Here is a 19,191-nt window from a genome sequence, read left to right as displayed (position 1 = left end):
TAAAGTTTAACAAAAGGCTTTTACAAGACATAAATACAAATAATACAATTATTTCATCTTACCTTAGTACCACAATTATTACAGAATTTCATTAATTTTAATAGAATTATCACTATAATTGTTATCGTTATTATATATTTTTGTTATTAATGGCTTCGAATCAAAATCATCATCATCTGTTTCGCACAAGAAAAAGATGCGTGATGAAAAAATGTGACGGTATTTTTTTTCCAACGCCGATAGAGAAGTTTCACTTCAAAAAATACTTTCTTATAAGCCTCTGAAGTCATGTTCTAGTTCTAACCCTCTACAAATGTTTTAAATCCTTATATACATTATGACACCAACTACTAGGATAACTCGATAACTGTCCAGTGTCCTTTACCATAAAACGATAAATTACTCAATTTCACTATAGAACGAGAGACTTTCGTGACAGGCTCGTGAAATCCAGCTAGTCTTTATTTTCTTATTTAAAAACAAAAACATCAGTAGCTCAACCAACAACCTTTCAAGCCATTAAGGTATCGGCTTCCGACTTCTATATGTTTCATGATTTGTCAATCTTATAGGAAAGTAGGTGATTAGCCTGACATACACGTCGACTTTTTGGGTCGAAGGCAAGCCGGTCATGTTTTCGTTCACCATTCGAGCGAATGTTAGATGCACACATAAAGTCCATTGGCGCACAGCTTGGGATCGAACCTATGACCTCAAGGATGAGAGTCACACGCAGCTTTATTTAGGTTAAGGTAACGTATAAGTGGATCGAGTATTGCGCTGTTATAGAATAATTGCGTTACTGAGCAGACCGTATAGTATATTTCGTTGACACAATTATATCTATTCGCGTGACATCAGATTTTAAGCAAAAGCTTAAGGGCCACACTTCACCAAGATGCCATGGCGACGTGGCCAGCGAAGTCGCAGACAAGTTCTTATGTATGCCGGCTAACTCACTTGGCAACAGACTGGCGACGTTGCCAGGTCTTTGCACGTGTTTGTATGCTTCATCACTCACTCACATTCGCCAGTTGCCGAATAAGCACACCTTAGCATTTTTTTGCTTTTCCATAGTCTCTTAATTATGTTTTTTTACTTAATTATCCTGAAATAAATTATTATATTACATAAAAATTTCAAATGATTTAATAAAATAATAATGTTATTGTTTTTTTTTACTTTTGTGTCGAGACAGAACTGAATGCAGGCATGCATGCAATGAATGCGACGCAGGTAATGCTGCTGGCTACGTCTCCAAGGCATCTCAGTGAGGTATGGCCCTAAAAGTCTACATCACGCAAGTGCAATCTCTATGTAGCGGGCATAAATAAAAATCCAGATGAAATTCAAACATTTTGTATTTCAATAAAGTTTAAAATCAAAAATTTAGTCGTAAACAAAAAAAATTAACAAGATCTGCGTAAGTATTAGAATTGATTGGATAAAGCCACCGGGCAGGATAAATAAATTTAACACATTTAATTCATTTAAATCAATATCATCGAATGTATCGCTACGTGTTACTTTCTCCAATCAGTGTACGCAGGTATATCTAGCAAGTCTACACTTAACATTACCTCAACATTAGGTACAATCTTTCAGCAATATAAAAGTATTCAAACTGATCAAAATATTATGGCAGCCCATGGAATCCCATGCGACTCTCAACCAACAGTTTAAGTCAATAATTCATGACATTTCATACAATTATTAATAAATTATGATGTTCGTGTACTTTTATAGATCTTTGCACAATTACACTGAACTCCACACTAGGCCTTCGTCGGACACACTATGAGGCAGATCCTCATACACTACTTTCCCATAGACTTGTCTGATAAGTCTGTAATTAATAAGAACCGTCATAATTTATCCGCCAAATGCTGGAATGTCATTTATTGCCCTTAACACTCGTATAAAAACCTAACTCGATTGAATCTTACATAGTGAGAAACGTTTTCCGTTGTTGGTAAAAATGCATCACATAATATACAGACTAGTATTGAAAATATTACATAACAAAAAATTTATTGCAAGGATAAGCCACGAACAAAGGCAATCACACAAGCTCAAATTATTATAGAGGATTTTATAAATCCAACAAAAAAAAAATTATTTTTATCTGTAGCAGTAATAAAGTATGTATCAGCACAACTATCTCCATATAATACGATTTTATCGACCGGGGACGGTCTCGGCGGGGGCCGCCTCAACATAAACTCACAAAATACTCTACATCGATAAAAACTATTCAGTCGTTTTTATTTATTCATAAAAATATATCTTTAAAAGGCTCAAATAAAACTGTTACAGTCCTAAGTACCGTTCACAGTAATTGCGATCGGATCTATCACTGGTGGAATATCCATTGGCACAGTCTCACGTCGAAACCGCAACGTGCAACGGTCGCACGACTAGTCGCCCGACCGGTCGCACGATTAGTCGCCCGACCGGTCGCACGATTTGTCGCCCGACCGGTCGCACGATCAGTAGGCCGACCGGTCGCGACTCGGCTTTGGGCTATCACAGGGAGTTGGACCTGTGCTAGGAATGTGACGGGCACAGCCGCGTCGAGCCCCGATTATGCCGAACATCTGCGCACACTCGGCTTTAATTTTGAAAAAGGTGGACTAACAATTCCAATACAACCCGGAATTTGCTTCAATTCTCCGATATCGTCATAAATTTATTCTTCAAAATTCATTGTTTTAAATTTGAAGCAAATTTCGTGTCTCATCCAGAACTGCCGCACAATATTGTCTGGCAAATCGGCGGTAGTCACCGGTGACATCACTTCGAATGGCCGACCCCGAGTAATCTTGAGACGGTAGATGTCCTACAGTTAAGATTTTCTCAAACAACGTAGCGATGAGGTGATGATACCGGCATGGGCGTATACCCCTTATAAACCCAACTTCTGCCCGTTTGATTCATGACTTTATTTCGGAATTAGTTGAGAGATATTGAGACATGAATTTACCAAAATTGAATGGTGATTTCACCGGAGTATACGCCCATAAAGTGCGGCTAATGCACAGGAAGAGGTTTATCGGCCTGAAGCCGACGGCGCAGCAACTGCGACTCGGTGGGAGGAGACAGGCCGAAGGGGGCACAGTAGTCCCCGCATCTATCGGCCACCGTCATGTTCTGCAGCTCCTCGATTATCTGGTTGGCGGCAGGGTGGCAAGACTTGGTACCGCGAAGTGTAGGGCGCTCCATGTAAGAGTAGTTCATAGAGAAGTGCTGTTGAATCACACGGTTCACCGCCATTGCTGACTCCGCGAAGTTTGACAGATTGCGCGCTGATAGGTTGCTGTAAGGGGTAAGAAATTTGTTATAACATCTGCCAGATTGCCTAGTTCTATTAATGAGGCGTCATTATATTTATTCACAATTTTTTTTTAAATCAAGTATCAAGATGATTACTTCAAACTATTATGACGTAATGTATGGACAATATATGAAAATAAATAATCTAAAGAAAACTATTTTTACTAATACTTCATATTGGTGATTTAAATATAATAATTGTGTAAGTATTGTTGATAATGCCTTTATCTATTTAGAGCATTTTGGCGCTTGCCTTACACACAAAGTCGACGGCATGTGTCAGGCACACGAGGTGTTGAGCCTACTTGCCTATTAGATTGGCAAATGATTGACACGGATATAGAAATAGGGCTGAGGCCCAGACCTAAAAAGGTTGTAGCACCACTAATTTATATTTTTTTTATAATTTAATTGAAATATATGATTACAGTATATTCCTAACAATTTGTGTAATATACAAGAAAATAAAACACTAACCGCTTGATATTAATAGGTGTCTGCAGCGGTGGGTAGTGAGCGGAATCAGCTCGACGAAGCCACGGATGCTTCAAAACTCTCTCAGCACTGAGCCGATGAGATGCCTCTCGGACCAACAGTTGCCGGATGAGGTCCTTGGCATCATGCGATATCTCCGACCATTCCTCTTCGGGGAATGTATATCTGCCCTCCTATAAAACAAAATAGTACTTTCAGACTTAGATACCATGATATTTTTAAGTAGGTTCTAGTAATGTTTAATTGGATAGTAAAAGACACCAAACAATTGAGCTTTTTATACTAATATTCACAAATTGGCCCAAAGTGGCCCGTTTGAAGACTGCTCTTACATGCACTCATCGTCTCACTCAGTCTTAAGAAATCTCATATTATATAGGAAAATTTACCTGTATAGAAGTGAAGAGCAAATCCTGGCACGCACGGCAATTCTCCCCCCTTTCCCACCCACAATCAGCACCGCAATTTGCCCGAAACGGAGGGTAACCGCAGAGCAAAATATATGCGATCACCCCCAAAGACCACAGATCACATCGCTTGTCGTAATGCGTTGCAGCCGACCCAGCGAATAGAGATACCACCTCAGGCGCCATAAATTCGGCACTGCCAACCTGAAAATGTCAATTAATTAGTTTTTATACGACGAGACGAACGAGCCTATGGGACAGTTATAAAAGTCAAGGTCACCTTAGCCAGTGGCACCCATTTAAGTGGGTGCGTTGTCGGCCTTAGACGGAGGAGTAAGTTGTTTTAAGCAGTAAGTATTGTGTCCTATTGAGATGTTACAATTACATATAGCCAACCTATTAATAGCCACAAGCTTATACTTTCAAAGATTTAACAACATATTCAACTCAATAAAAAAAAACAATTGGTATAGATAGTGTGTTATTTAGTTTTAGTGGACGCCTCTGTATTCATGACACAATATTCTCAGCTGCTTATCAAAATAATAGATTGAATTTTACAATTTATTATCTATTGATAATATTTGTTTAAAAAATAGTCATGAACATGTTAAGTATATAAATTTTGACACATCTTTGACCTTACGCTGTAAAAAATGTCAATAGAAGCATTCGTTAATTAACCTTGTGTTCCGATAGTCATCCTCAAATTAATTAATAAATAATTAACACACATTCTGGGTTATGTTAAATAATTCATAGATCTATTGTTAAATGACTGGATCAATTTGACCTTTTAAAACGACCTTGGTGACCGATTGTAACACTTAAGGAGTTAACTATCAGCCCATTTAAAAATAAAATTATTATTAACTGTTACTGTGATTTTTCACTATTTTTTTTCTGCTATTATTATTACATTACATTATTTTTACTTTTTTTGCATATGAAGCACAAACTAACTGTTGTGGTCTCTAGCAGAATGGCCTGCGCTGTAGAACACGTCTGCTTCACAGCATAATGCTGAGCCAGGGTCAGTTACAACCACAACACGCACATATTACACACTTTAACGGTACCTAATTATTTTTTCCAGCATTTTTTGCGAATTTATTTATTTACCCAATACATTTTACATATTTAAATATATATTTGGCTAATTATGATCTTGAAATATTTGCGGAGGTTCAGGGAAGGTTGAAACGGTGGGAAACCTAATATGTAAACGAAAATACTGAAAACGACAATTGCATTTCTATTCCAAACTGGATATTCACTATCATATATTTATAGCCTTCAGAAATTTGTGTTTCATAGCTGTAGTATGAGGTACAATCTCTTTGGTCTGTTTTAAAAAGTTTGTATTAACGTTTGACATGAATATATGTAGGTGATACGTAGTTCAGTGTCATCTAGTAATTAAAAAAAAAATAAAAAAATTCTATCTATGATCTACGTTTGACAGTTGTTATTGAGTTTGACAATTAACACTCACCGGCGTCATTAGTTGCGGCGTTGCCAGTGGACTGGCCAGGCTTGAGGTGAAGCTGATGCCGCTACCGAGATCAAAGTCGCATATCTTCACTGGGCAGAGCCTATCTCGGTAGACGCATAGAATGTTCTCCGGCTTCAGGTCGCGGTGGGCCACGCCCTTGCCGTGAAGGAAATGCAGCGCATTGGCAATTTCGCGTACAATTTCTGCAGCTTGCGGTTCAGAGAAGTAATGGTGCTCTTGTATGCGCCCGAGCAACTGACCGCCGTTGATCTGAAAGGATAAATATATATTTACTACTGAATTATATTATTTTAACCAAGGCATATTTCTCCTGTTTCTGTCAAATTGTCTTAAAAAATCATATATAAAATATAACAACCGGCTCACTTGATGTTAAGTGATACCGTCGCCCATGGACACTCACGATGCCAGAAGGCTCGCAAGTGCGTTGCCGACCTTGCCTTGCCCGGTCGCAAGTAAAAATGATGATTTATTTGACGATCGTTAACAAAGATGTGTGAATTTCAGAACAAATTATGTGTAGAAACAAAAACATACAATCTAGTCTCAATCAGACGTTAGGAGTGTATAAATACAAAACGAGAATCTTCTATAGTATTTACATTTGGAACAAAATCAATCACTTAACCCCGTAACTACGCAAATAACCTTTCATGTATAAACATTGATAAGGTGAGATATTTTTTTCACCAGCGCTGCTTATTTTTAATATTTTCCTTTTTTTTAAACCAACCTAGGAGTTCAGGCACCTCTTTTTTGAATTGAAAATAAGTACTACTTATCATATATACGGTAATAAGCCGATCAATTTAAAAAAAAGCTTATCTGGTATCCTTATTGTTTTGTTAAAAAAATTCTAATAAAAACTAAAATTGGAAGTGTTATATTATTATTTGTAAAATTTATGTTCACCATAAACTACATGACGTATTTTATAATAGATTGACATATGTAGGTAATTCATTATATATGATGTAATGTACTTTAATAAACAAACAAAAAAATCTAGAAGTCATTGTAGTATTGACTGTATTAAAAACTATATTTTAATTTTAATACAGCTGACAGTCATATTATTGGTTTTGCAAAATTTGTCACGAGAATATCTTCGTAGCTGTTTCGTTATATTTTTGTAAGCAAATAAAATTGTATACAAAGTAATAATATGAGTCAGCATTAAAACAAAGCTCATAAGAGGCCATATTAGTTACAACTGCGGACTGACGATGCAGTTTTTTATGTATTTCTATACTAAGCTGGAATTAAACCTCACGTTGCATGACAAATACTCTAAATAATTCGAAATATTCATGAAATATCACTTTTAAATATGGATATTTTGAAAATTGGATTGGAAATTGTCGATGTCAAGAATGCTAAACAATCTTTGTTTGTGGTGTCGTAAAGCAGTTTTGTATTGTCTACATATCATGTATACATGTTCAGTAGTACATTAGTATGATGAAATTCTTCTATGCAGTGGGATTATGTGTACTGTAAATGGTATCTTTTTTATGTAACGGGGCAAACGGGCAGGAGGCTCACCTGGTGGTAAGTGCCGCCCACACTCACACTCCGAGAGGACTCGCAAGTGCGTTGCTGGCCTTTTAAGAGTTGGTAACAGTCCAATAATTGCAAAAACTTACGTAGAATGAGGAAAAAAATATTTATCCTTCACAAAGTACTTTAACCTGAAGCCTATTAAAAACTTGACCCACGTGACCCAGACACGATTGTGACAATTGCGCAAATGATATTTTTAATAAACAATTATAGAGAACAAACCTTTTCGAAGACAAGGTAAAACTTGTCGGTGTCCTCAAAGAATTCAATGAGCTGGATTATGTTGGGATGGCCCTGACAATAGTGGAAGGTCTCCACTTCCCTGAAGACCCGGGCGCGGGCGTGCCCCGGCACTTTGTCGATGATCTTCACAGCGAACTCTTGCCCCGTGTATATGTTCACACATGTTTGTACCGAAGCGTATGCTCCCTCACCGAGAACCTCGCCCGTCAACTTGTACAGGTCTGAAAACATACATCAGTAAGGCTCACTCCAAAAGCGTTTATAGATTTAGTTTTATTCCACACTGCTCTACATTTTTCAAGATTATATCGGAAACTATATGAATTGGATTAGATATTAGAAATCTTCATCCATACCTTGGAAACATGATGTAACCACGGAGCTGCCAGAACGCTTCTTCCTGCGGCGTTTCCTGCGGGCCTCTTCCTTGCGGCGCTGGAGGTCCTCGCTGTCAGGGATCGCCACAGGTGCTGACGCTTCCGAACCACGGGGTACTTCTATCTCCCGTTCGCTCCCTGACTGACTGCTGCCGCGACCGACGCCTGGAAATAGAGAAATATTATTAATATGCCTGCATGAAATATGAAATGTGTAACAAGATTAAGTAATAACACTGTCGTGCATTCATGTAAGACTTTCACAAAGAGAAGATAAGAAAAATAAATCGAACTCCTGCTCAGTAGGAGCTGCAGATGTAAACGAAGCCAATTATTTTCGTTCATAAAGGAAACCACGGCACAGTAGATAGAGTACCTTTTAATAATCACATTAAAAATTGTTACGAGGTCGAAGAAAATTTACAGCTGATAAATATTTAGGTATTTTAAAAACAGGCGGAAACGTGATCAAGTGGGCTCGTATCAGAATAACCGCTAAAATTGTTTCATGATTCTAAAATGGTTGGACTAAGAATAACTTTCGAAGTTGTTGTTAAGTTTCTATTGGGATTCGTATGTAAATCTGACATAATGGTGATGTATTTTTTTAAAGTCTGTATTAGAATATTTAGATACCTCTACAAATTGGATATCATAAAATACAACAGGCTCAAGTGGCTGGGACATGTGCACCGAATGGCGAACGACAGAACCCCAAGGTCCTTACTGAACTCACAACCCGGTGGCAAGAGAAAACCCGGCAGACCGAGGCTACGTTGATGGGATGGAGTTGTGAAGGACCTCGAAACAATAGGGGTACGCAATTGGCAACGGGAAGCTCTGAATAGGTTGCGACGGCGAAGTGTACTTGAGGAGGCTAAGGCCCACAAGGGGCTGTATAGCCATGGATGATGATGATACCTCTAAGAGGCTCCAAAGGAAGCTTAAGCGTGTGAACATACCGACAGTATGTGAGTTCTAACTTCGGCTCTACAACAGATGTTTCTCGTTTGTACGGTTCAGGTCAACGCTATTCGAAACGAATCGAAAATCAATGTCAGAATGCTGATCACCTACTTGGCCATAAATGAAAACTGAAACTACTGTCTACCCTTTTAGAAGTCACACGAAAATTACCGATAAACTTCCATCTTGAAGCCAATTTTTATGGAAAAGAGGGCAAACGGGCAAGAGGCTCACCAGAATGCCAGAGGACTCGCGAGTGCGTTAAGAATTGGTAAGCTCTTTTCTTAAAGTCGAATTGGTTCGAATATACTTCATTGCCTTTATATACCGAGGGATCCAACAGGGCCTTGCATACTCCACCACGATGAATACAGAAGAATTTTTACGCAATGGCTATAAAACTGTTTAATCACCTTCCTAGAAGTTATCCATATGCAGTCCACTGCCATGTAATTCTTTCAAGGGGAAAGTGTAAAAATTTTAAATTTTTTTAAAAGCAAAGTGCCTTTATAGCGTTGGCGAATATTTGTACCATAGATTTGACGATTGTAAATAATTTAACCTTGCCATTATTTTATATTCTAATAAGACATTTGCATGCCTAATTATATATGGCTGATTGTGCTGATATTTCTAATTGATCGATCTAACCACTGTACCACTATCTTGGCAAATAAAGGATTATTATGTTGAATGAAAATGTTTGCCCGTTGAAAGCGTTGTTTTGGCCTCAACAGCGAAGGTTTAAATAAACATGGTTAACTACTCAAAACATACGTACTGGCCAATCTCTTCCGTCCCATGGGGATCCAAACTTGTGTGCAAGCCATGTAAACATTAATAAATACTCAGTACAAACTCAATTAAGCAAATAAAGCTGTCTGCAAATAGACTTTTATGGTATCTACTTTTCTTCGTAGACAAATGTGCATTTCTATGCAATCACGCCACAATCTTAATCCAATTGGTAGCGAAGACGTATTTCTTCTCACGTGTTGCACAATTTACTTTTAGAAATAAGCTTGAAAGAACCAGTTTATTTAATTTTAAAACAGTTTTATACATTTTGTAATTTTGTTTCATCGTGGACTTCTTCCGAGATGTGAATAGAAATCACTTTGACAGTTCTCAGTTAGTTGTCAATGACAGCGAGTGAGTCAATTATGAAGGCGATTCGATTTAATTGTTTTTTTTTTTTTTTTGTTGGTTGTACACCAGTTTCTATATTCAAAATATGTTTCTATAGAACAATCCCTGTCATACATTAGATATAGGGTCAGACTTAGCGCCAAGTCCCAACAACAATTATTGTATTTTGACATATGACAGTTTCGTTTCTGAATGTCGTCCTAGGAACCGAAAAAAAACTGAATATATATAATGTGTAAAAATATAATTAATTTTATGGGGTAAAAGTTTATAAAAAAAGCTAACTAAAATTTTAGTAATTAATTCAACACTAGGAACAATATTTGCGTCCGTTGTAGATAAAAAATGTTTTTGTGATAACACTATACCTGATAAAATGAGTATAATTTATATAATATAGTTCATTGTTATTCTTTGTAATTTTATCATTATTTTTGTTCTGCTAAGTCGGTGCAAACAAATTATATCTGAAAACATCACTACAAAAAGTTTATCTTCTAATAAAAATTTCACCTAAAAAAGGTAACCTGTATTATAAAAACGAAGACGATTAATGCCTTATAACAAAAACGTTTCTCATCATGACGCATCCAATTCCTTTGGCAGTAGCAACAGTGTGAAAGCATAATGATATATGTACCCATATTGTCTTCCGATTTACGAGTTACGTGCATCAAAAACAATGTCGTGTCAATAGCTCTCTCCGCTTTCAGAGACCATTGTTATGTTGTAGTACGAATTTATATATTTCCACGTTACCAAACCCTCTTTGAGGAAATATTTTAGGAAGTGGAAAGACATATTTAGCAGTAGTAACAGTTTCTTTTTTCTTTATAATATTAAGTATTATTTTTTATAGATCAATCTACTTAATTCACTTTCTATATCGTATATTTTTTTTAATAATATTTCTGTTTTGGCTTTGTATATTGTCTAAGTGTTTTATTTATATAGCATGTATATTTCAAGATTATAAATAAATATATATGTTAAGATGATAATTTATATATTACTCATATAACTTAAATCTTTTAGTATTACGTGGGACAATGTGTTTGCACTAAATCTTCTCTATAGTATCATTTGTACTCTGTGGAACCTAGAGTAGAGTACACTAATGTAATTATCGCTTTTTTTTATAGAACAGAGGGCAAACAGGCATGAGCTCCTCAGCCTGGTGTTAAGTTAAAACGCCATGGAAAAAGAGCATCACACGGCAGAGGGCTCGCCAGTTTTTTAAGAATTAGTACTTACTTCTTTAAGTGGAATAGGTTCTATATTTCAGTGAACTTATGTAACTATAATTAATGTGTTACTTACGTAATAATTTATGCTTCGGAGTGAAATAAGTAAATATTTTCAACCGTTTCGATTTACCAAATTTGGTTTTCAGGCTACAATAAACTAGCAAACATCGAACACATGTTTGTTTGAATTTAATTGTGTTATGTACCTATTTGGTGATGAACGTAATATTTTACGAAAGATTTCAACATGTTGACATGTACCATATGTTTCAGCAGATGTGAGCTTTATTACAAGAGTTTCCACAGACAACCAAAGGATGTATTAGTCAAGCCAGTGGTATCAGCTGATAGAATATTATTATTTTGATACGTGACTGCAGCTGAGTTGGCAAACAAAGCAAGTTCAACGACCCGTGGCGCGCCCACTGCGTATGCGCAGCTATATCACGTTGTATTTAACTGAAGGGAATAAGGTTCTGATTTGGAATAGGCGCATTCATAGAGAATAAGAGAATTACCCAAACTATTAAACTGGTTATGTTTTATTCTGGATCACTCATTTATACTTGTATTTTGAATGCTGGGGAAGCTTAAAATGGATTTTAACAGCGCTTTGTTAATACTTGTATTGGCCGTGCCTTATTCAGCGTGCGACTCCCATCCCTGAGATCGTAGGTTCGATTCCCGGCTGTTGCAACAAAGTTTTTTTTTAATATTCGCTGGAACGGGGAAGGGAGCCATCGTGAGGAAATCGGCTTGCTTTAACACAAAAAGTCGACGGCGTGTGTCAGGTACAGGAAGCTGACTGGCTTGCCTATTACATTAACAAATGATCACGAAATACAGAATACAGATAAAAAGGTTGTAGCGCCATTGATTAATTTTTTCGGTAAGACTTATCCGATTTTTACATATATAATAAATAATTATTGCCTTCGGAAGTGAGCCTAGTAACAGCAGCGTTATCTTCCTAGTCCTTTGTTACAACAGACTTGAATACCAATTAATTATTTGTTCGCCTCAAACAAAGCTGTTCAGTGTTCACAAAGCTTACGTCATTATTTTTATTTTATTTTATAGAAATAGTTTTAATCAAAAAGTTTCTATTACTGATTTTAATGAGAACTTATTCATACGATTAGAATATATCAAAAATCTAAATCATGGTGGGTTTATATAAAAGCTTATTCCCACACGAGTACCTAACAGATTGCGTATTTAAATAGATTGAACGATATTGTATAAACCTCTTCAATTACTGTCTATTGATAACATTAACGATTAGTTGTCTAAAACTAAGGGTACACAGAGACTAATACAAGTCGATAGCAGAAACGTTTCGTATTTAGAAACATATTTCATTTAAAACGTGTTATATCCGCGTTTTATGACAATAATACAAAATATTTGTTCTACTATTTCCTGAGACACATAGGCCTCTAGATATCTCAACATATTTATATCCTTAGTAGATATCATAGTGTTCGTTATATGAATGTTTATCTATTGTTATGTAAAAGTTGCCTTTAAATTACAATAAAAATGTTGCGCAAAACTGGAAGACGGCTGGACTAGTTTTTTTTTTTATTTGTTTTTTTAAATCAGATATCTATAAAAATATATTTTATTAAGTATTTAGGTATTCATTTAATTATTCCAGAAAAGAGAACATTTTCGATCGGCCACTATAACAAAAGTGCCATATGGTATGTAACTTCTAAAAAAGTAGGCTGAGAAAAAACTTTTTATTAATTATTATCACATACTAGTTTACAAGTATTACAAAGCTAGTCTGTTTCTACTTCAATTGGCAATCTTGATAATCAACTGGCAACGCCCTTGGATCACATCGTGTATTTCCAGAAGGTATGGATGATTGTAACTAGGTTACGTTTTTACTATAATACTAGTCTTTAATAAAATCGTTTTATTGCCTGTTAAGGTCGTCGCGTGACTTCATTTAATTCAGTTCTAGTACTTAATATATTAGTTATTTTCTATTAAAACCTTCGTATATATATTAATCAAGCTTATATGTATGTAGCTTATTACATAAGACAGCTATACTAAGTTTAACAGTACTTTTTTAACATTATTATCTTCTGTACGAGAGAATTAAAGAGTGTAATCCGATAAGTTTAGTTCTTATGAATAAGGGTGACAATCTGTAGTAATTTAAAGACAATAAAAGCTACAGATTAAGTCATTAAAAGACAATATTCTAGATAAAATGCCAGTTTAGTTCTAAGGTTTATAAGTGAAGCTTTGTAAACAGGAAACGAAGTGGGCGCGCCATGTTCCTGATTGTAACAATCGCGAATTTATTGCGCATTAACTTTGACATATCCTGTGAACGCGAATTGTCATAATTTTATGGTTCATAATTATTGTATAACATGTTCTGTGTTAATAGGGTCCAATATCCATTCAAATGAATTATGTTAATATAACAAATACGCAAATATTAATGCGAGAGTAGTCTCATTAGAACGTAGCTTTGAGCAAAACAAATAATACAACTGTATGATCAGCCATCTATGCCTGACCAGCGTCAAAGCTTTTTGTGTCTACCACATGTCAGTTTCCACACTATGTTTTCCTACATGTACTGAGAGTTAATAACGTACGATAAATCGTCTTTTGAACATTCGGGGTTTCCTCACCTAAACAGTAGGCTTATACTGCAAAGCTTATAAAGGCAATTGTATATTAAAATATAATAGGGATAGGCTGAGAGCATGGCACAAGAAAGGTTGGGAAACACTTTACTAACCCCTAATACCAATACATGAATCGATTCCATTTATTATTAACCGTGATAATATTTAACTAATTAAAAGTAATAATTGCAAAACTACTACCGTATATTATGTTGCTAAGACTGGACCATAGGAAGTGTTGTCGCTGTTGTATTGTAAATGATGTTAAGTGTCACAATGCATAATTCCGTAAGCGTAAATAAATATTAGTAGAATCCAAATTGAACAATCTTTGCCAGCGAAGACAAGTTTACAGACTAGGAAACGAATGAATACAAAATCTAAAAACAACAACGTGATACAGAAACCTACTTCTTTGTCATTAAGAATTCCGCTAACGCTTCACCTTGAACACAACGAAATCATTCGTAAAAATCACCGATAGTGATTTGCGAGATTATCATTATATCATTAATTTCGTATCGTTAAAATCTGAATCGTTATGTCATTAAAGCCTTTTAAATGTCACATGTTCCATGCGTGATAGTTCGTATGTGGCACCACGTGGTGTTACGTAAAATAGAAAACTATGTCTAAAACGTTGAATAAAACCTAGACAGGCCTTTGATCAGTAACGCATACCTTACATTTGTTCATATAGTAATATAAGTATAATTTTAGTGATTATTAACCTAGTATTTTACTGTGCTATTTTAACGAAGTAAAATGCTATTTTAAAGTAGTAAGAATTCGAATCGTCGATGACCAATCCCTCTCCGAGCGGCTCGATCCTTTGGCGTTGCGTAGAGATGTGGGGTCACTCTGCATCTTCTACCGCATTTACCATGGAGAGTGTTCAGGTTGTTCGGATAAATACCTGCAGCTGAGTTTCATCATCGGACGTCGAGGCAGAATACAAAATTCCACCCGTATCACCTTGTCCGCCGTTCCACGACTGAGCGTTTTTCAAGGCAATTTTTGCCGCGCACCACTGCTATGTGGAACCAGCTGCCCACTGAAGTATTTCCATGGGTTGGTTGGTTGAGTGTCCATGGGCGGCGGTATCACTTAACATCAGGTAGCCACCTGCCCGTTTGCCCCGTTTTATAAAAAAAAAGTATTTCCGAACCAATTCGACTTAGGGTCCTTCAAGAAAAGAGCGTACAAATTCTTAAAAGGCCGGCAACGAACTCGCGAGCCCTTTGGCATTGAGTGTCCATGGGCGGCGGTATCACTTAACATCAGGTGAGCCTCCTGCCCGTTTGCACCCTATTTTATAAAAAAAAACTATGGGGGTAAGATTTAGAGTAGACCTATAAATGTACGTGAATATGACTCAGTGTTTTCATAGCCAGGCCCTAGTTCTTTCTTGGCTTAAAGCCTTCAATCCCATATCAATGTATATATAGTAAGTATGGAGTTTCTTGCCCATTGTTCTCCGTATGAAACTAACTTTCGGAAGGGGCAAAACTGCCTTTATAATAGGCCTAGTTTAAATAAATAATTTGACTTTGTCTTACGGTTGATTAATTAGATACTCTATTAAGGGTCGTAGCACCGCTGTATTTATTCACAAATTTAAAAGTCACAATAACACTTTGTTAAAGTAAACAAACTGTCCAGTAGATGTCGCCCTAGGCTAAGTCATTTCTACTTTCTAATGCTATATCGTTCTGCGTTGGTAAACTTCCATAACGAAATACATATATAACAATATTATATAAAAGTGCTCTCGACCTGATTAGACTTCATACCGGCTTTATTTAATTTTATGTCTCTTAAATATATTTGAGTTGTGCGACGCATGCCTGATCCGTCCAAATGACAGACAAAATACTGGTATTTTAGTATTTTGCCTGCGTCGATTTGAATATAGATATTTAACATTAAATTTAGAAGTTATAGAACAGGGGACAAACGGACCGGAGGTTCATCTGATGTGAACCGTTACCAACGTCCATTGACACTCGCATTGCCAGAGGGTACACACTTTGCCAGCCTTTAAAAAAATTGTAACTAGTTCCACATAGTGGTGGAGCAAAATGAATTATTTAGACGTTAGGAAAACCCTGAACTAACAAACTTCTACACATATATATTACATTCTAATATGAAATGCTGATGAAAGATCTAAATCATGCTAATGACTTGCATGAGCTTGCATAACCAGCATGACGTTTGTCACCAATCCGTAATGACCGTTGTCAAACAAATTGCCAAGTAGGTCGTCCTTAAACCAAAATGATTGACAGAAAACACATTTATCTAATATTCTCATTGACTACGACTGATAAAATCATCATAGTTGAAAACTTTCTAATTTTAAAAGACGACATAAAATGATTGTAGTCTATTATCAGTAATCTTCAAAACTCTTTGATTAACATTCTAGAATTGCGTTGTCTATAACTCATGGTACTTGTCTATGGTGCACATCAATGTGTGCGTTCAAAAAATCGATTTCAAAGGGGTAGACATTGCTTTAGCCAGGTTTGTAACTGTCAAGGTCATTATGGAACCTATTTCTGTAGATTGTACTCTTGAGATTTAGATGTTACTGGAACATGTGCTCTTGCGAGCTGATAGTAATAAATATTAAATTGGCACTGATAACGCGAACGTTCAACCTGAGTGCTCATTGCTACTGTATTTTCAATAAAATATAAACATGTAACACGACCGATACAAGCGTAAATAAATTATATTTCTAAAGCTCAATTTTAATTTTTTATTCAGTTTAAAACGTATCGTAATCCTATAGATATCCAGAAATATTATTTAAAAAACAATAGAGAATTTCTTTCCTAATAATTCAACGGACAATATAAGTACCAGAAACAACTAGTATGCTATATTAAGCGGACAGTTCATAGTATTAAGAGATAGTATTAAGTTTGTTTTGAATCGTCATTGGTTTTTATAGCTCCTAGCAAATAGCAACAGATACTTAGTATAGTGTTTATCAAAGCTTAGTGCGCAGTTTGGTGTTATGAGGTGACCTTGGCAATGAACGAGGGGCGACGCGCTCCAGCGGCCATGTTGATGTCGATGAAAATAATGAAATGCACTCTGTCGCTTTAAAATAAAAACAAAAAAGCTATTTACTATTTAAACAGGAAACAATAAGGATGTGATAAAAAACTTCTTTTCTCACACAAGGTACTAATTTAGACACAGACAATGTTTAAATTCCTAGCTTATAGACTATAATATAGAATAATAGATTATTTTGGTCATATTTTTAGACAAACCAAAAAATGGCCGAGGTATTGAAATATATTTTCTGTTACAAATGATTTAGCAAATTTAGGTGAAACACGATTTGCTGCAAAACACTTTCAGTTTCTGTTGAGGTATCAAAGTTAAACTAGGTATGTTTTTATAGACAATTTAGTTTCCGTTCTATTTTTGCTCTTTATATCAAGATTTCAGCTTCATTTTAATGTTAAGTAAGTGTTAAATTTAACCATTTATAACGTAATCTGTTACTAAAATGCCACTTGGCTTACAAGTTACAAGAATATTGTTCTTAACTTTACTTGTTAATATTCGTGTAATATGATTAAGTTTTAACTGGATTCTACAATACATTGTGCGATATCAGAAAAAACTAAAATTTGAGTCCAGCCACATAAGTTTTATTTAGCACTTGGAAAGTAGCGTCGTTTTTATTATTTATGGTAGCAACGGGTTTTAATTTTATAGGGGTAAGATTCAGAAATGTACATCTATAATCTATTGGATTTCGCGCTTTCTTTATACCTTTAGATAGTTTCGTGTACGCCACCTTAATAGTTAGAAGAACCTTGAGAGTTGAGATTAACAAATAAAAGCTGCATTAATCAGAGACAAGCAACTAACATTACAAGGTGGTCTAATAATAATTAGATAACATGTTTATATAATGATATTAACGAATTAAGGTACTCAATCTGCTTCACCTAGAATTAAAAGCAACTTTTAGTCCTGCAATGTACATTACAGTAATTAATAATAATGATATTAAAAAACTGTTATCTTTTCTCATTATTCAGGTCATATACCTATACAGAATTTATACCGTTTAATGTAGTACTTATTGTATATTTGCAGCAAAATATTTAAAGTTATACATAATTGATGTAACTGATTTCCGACCAAAACCGAAGTGGAACTTGTACTGACAAGTTCAGTACATAAAATATATTATAAAAAATAAATATTCAACTCAAGAATATTTGCAGCGTTCAATATTTTAAGACAATAACAAATAAAGTACAGTCAAAATCTGTTACATCGACATAGAAGGGACTACTCATATTTGGTCGTAAAAACCGATAATCGTAACAGCCAATGGACGTTGTTATTAAGAAATACTCGTACAATAGAATTCAACCGGGACCTTTGATGTTTTGTCAATATAACCGGTATGTTGTTTTAAAGGATGTCGTCGTAAACGGTTTTGACTGTATATCCTAAAAAAACACTCATTTAAAAAAAGAGATTTATATATAATTTGAACGATGTTGCCATAAACTAACTTGCAGCCTATTGGAATCCTATCGGAAGTAAAAAAAAATAACAATTAATAATAGTGCTTACCGCTATCTACACTTTCTTCTGAGATCTTCTTCACCATCTTGATATTTGCTTGAATCGTTGATGCAATGATAATAAAATTATCGAGTAGGTGGGACTACTCTTAAAAAGCCGCTTTCGAACTTGTGCGGCCGCCTTCTCGACGAGAAATCGGAACGGCGCTTTGATAAAGGGTATAATAGAAAATAAACGCCAAATTTAAAAGAAATAAAGCACCACGGTCGAGAAGGATTTACGGAAAACGTGTCAAAGGTAAAAACAAACACTGCTAGAAGGCGGAATGAAAAAATTATTTTTGAGTCTTAACGATCCATCCTACACACGCCCGCCCGTTCGATGTTCTAAAATCCAACTGAAGAAATTACCGGTCGGGTTCGACTGGTTGCGGCGTACATCGCATCGCATTACCCTCTCGCCCCCGCGGCCCTTCCCCGCAACGAGTGCGTTGTTGTGGCCTCCCCTTGCCCCTCTGACTAGCCCCTTTGCGCATGCCTACTCGCTCACTTCGAGCGCTGACGTGTTTACATTTTTTATTGTTAAGTTTTTTATTCTGTTACCAGTGGATAAGTTATAATATATCCAGCACTGGGATCATAACAAATGTTTCACATATTGATG

At 35.8% G+C, this 19,191-nt stretch overlaps 1 protein-coding gene across 2 annotated transcripts; it reads right to left on the bottom strand.

The window, feature by feature from the left end:
- Nucleotides 1-1,343: 1,343 nt before the first annotated feature.
- On the bottom strand, nt 1,344-18,943 carry LOC123711564 (MAP kinase-interacting serine/threonine-protein kinase 1-like). 2 transcript variants are annotated; one of them, XM_045664154.1, is made up of 7 exons: nt 18,577-18,943; nt 7,914-8,099; nt 7,537-7,778; nt 5,731-6,000; nt 4,218-4,439; nt 3,811-4,001; nt 1,344-3,316 (listed from the first exon to the last, which is right to left on the bottom strand). In XM_045664154.1, exons 1-7 carry the CDS (start codon nt 18,611-18,613, stop codon nt 3,031-3,033), a joined length of 1,434 nt encoding a protein of 477 aa, XP_045520110.1. In that variant the 5' UTR covers nt 18,614-18,943; the 3' UTR covers nt 1,344-3,030. The 2 variants fall into 2 exon arrangements, with proteins under 2 accessions (XP_045520110.1, XP_045520109.1); XM_045664153.1 differs by lacking the exon at nt 18,577-18,943 and adding an exon at nt 9,682-9,891.
- Between the last annotated feature and the right edge of the window lie 248 nt (nt 18,944-19,191).

This window comes from Pieris brassicae, chromosome 7 (genome assembly GCF_905147105.1).
Source record: "Pieris brassicae chromosome 7, ilPieBrab1.1, whole genome shotgun sequence".
Lineage (NCBI taxonomy): Eukaryota > Metazoa > Arthropoda > Insecta > Lepidoptera > Pieridae > Pieris > Pieris brassicae.
This window is presented reverse-complemented; position numbering and strand designations above follow the sequence as displayed.

Coding starts and splice junctions, on each gene's coding strand:
- LOC123711564 (XM_045664153.1), bottom strand. CDS start 9,730: ATGGCTTGCACACAAGTTTGGATCCCCATGGGACGGAAGAGATTGGCC. Junction 7,779..7,913: donor GGTTACATCATGTTTCCAAG/GTATGGATGAAG, acceptor GTATGTTTTCAG/ACCTGTACAAGTTGACGGGC. Junction 4,440..5,730: donor CGCCGCAACTAATGACGCCG/GTGAGTGTTAAT, acceptor TGACATTTTCAG/GTTGGCAGTGCCGAATTTAT.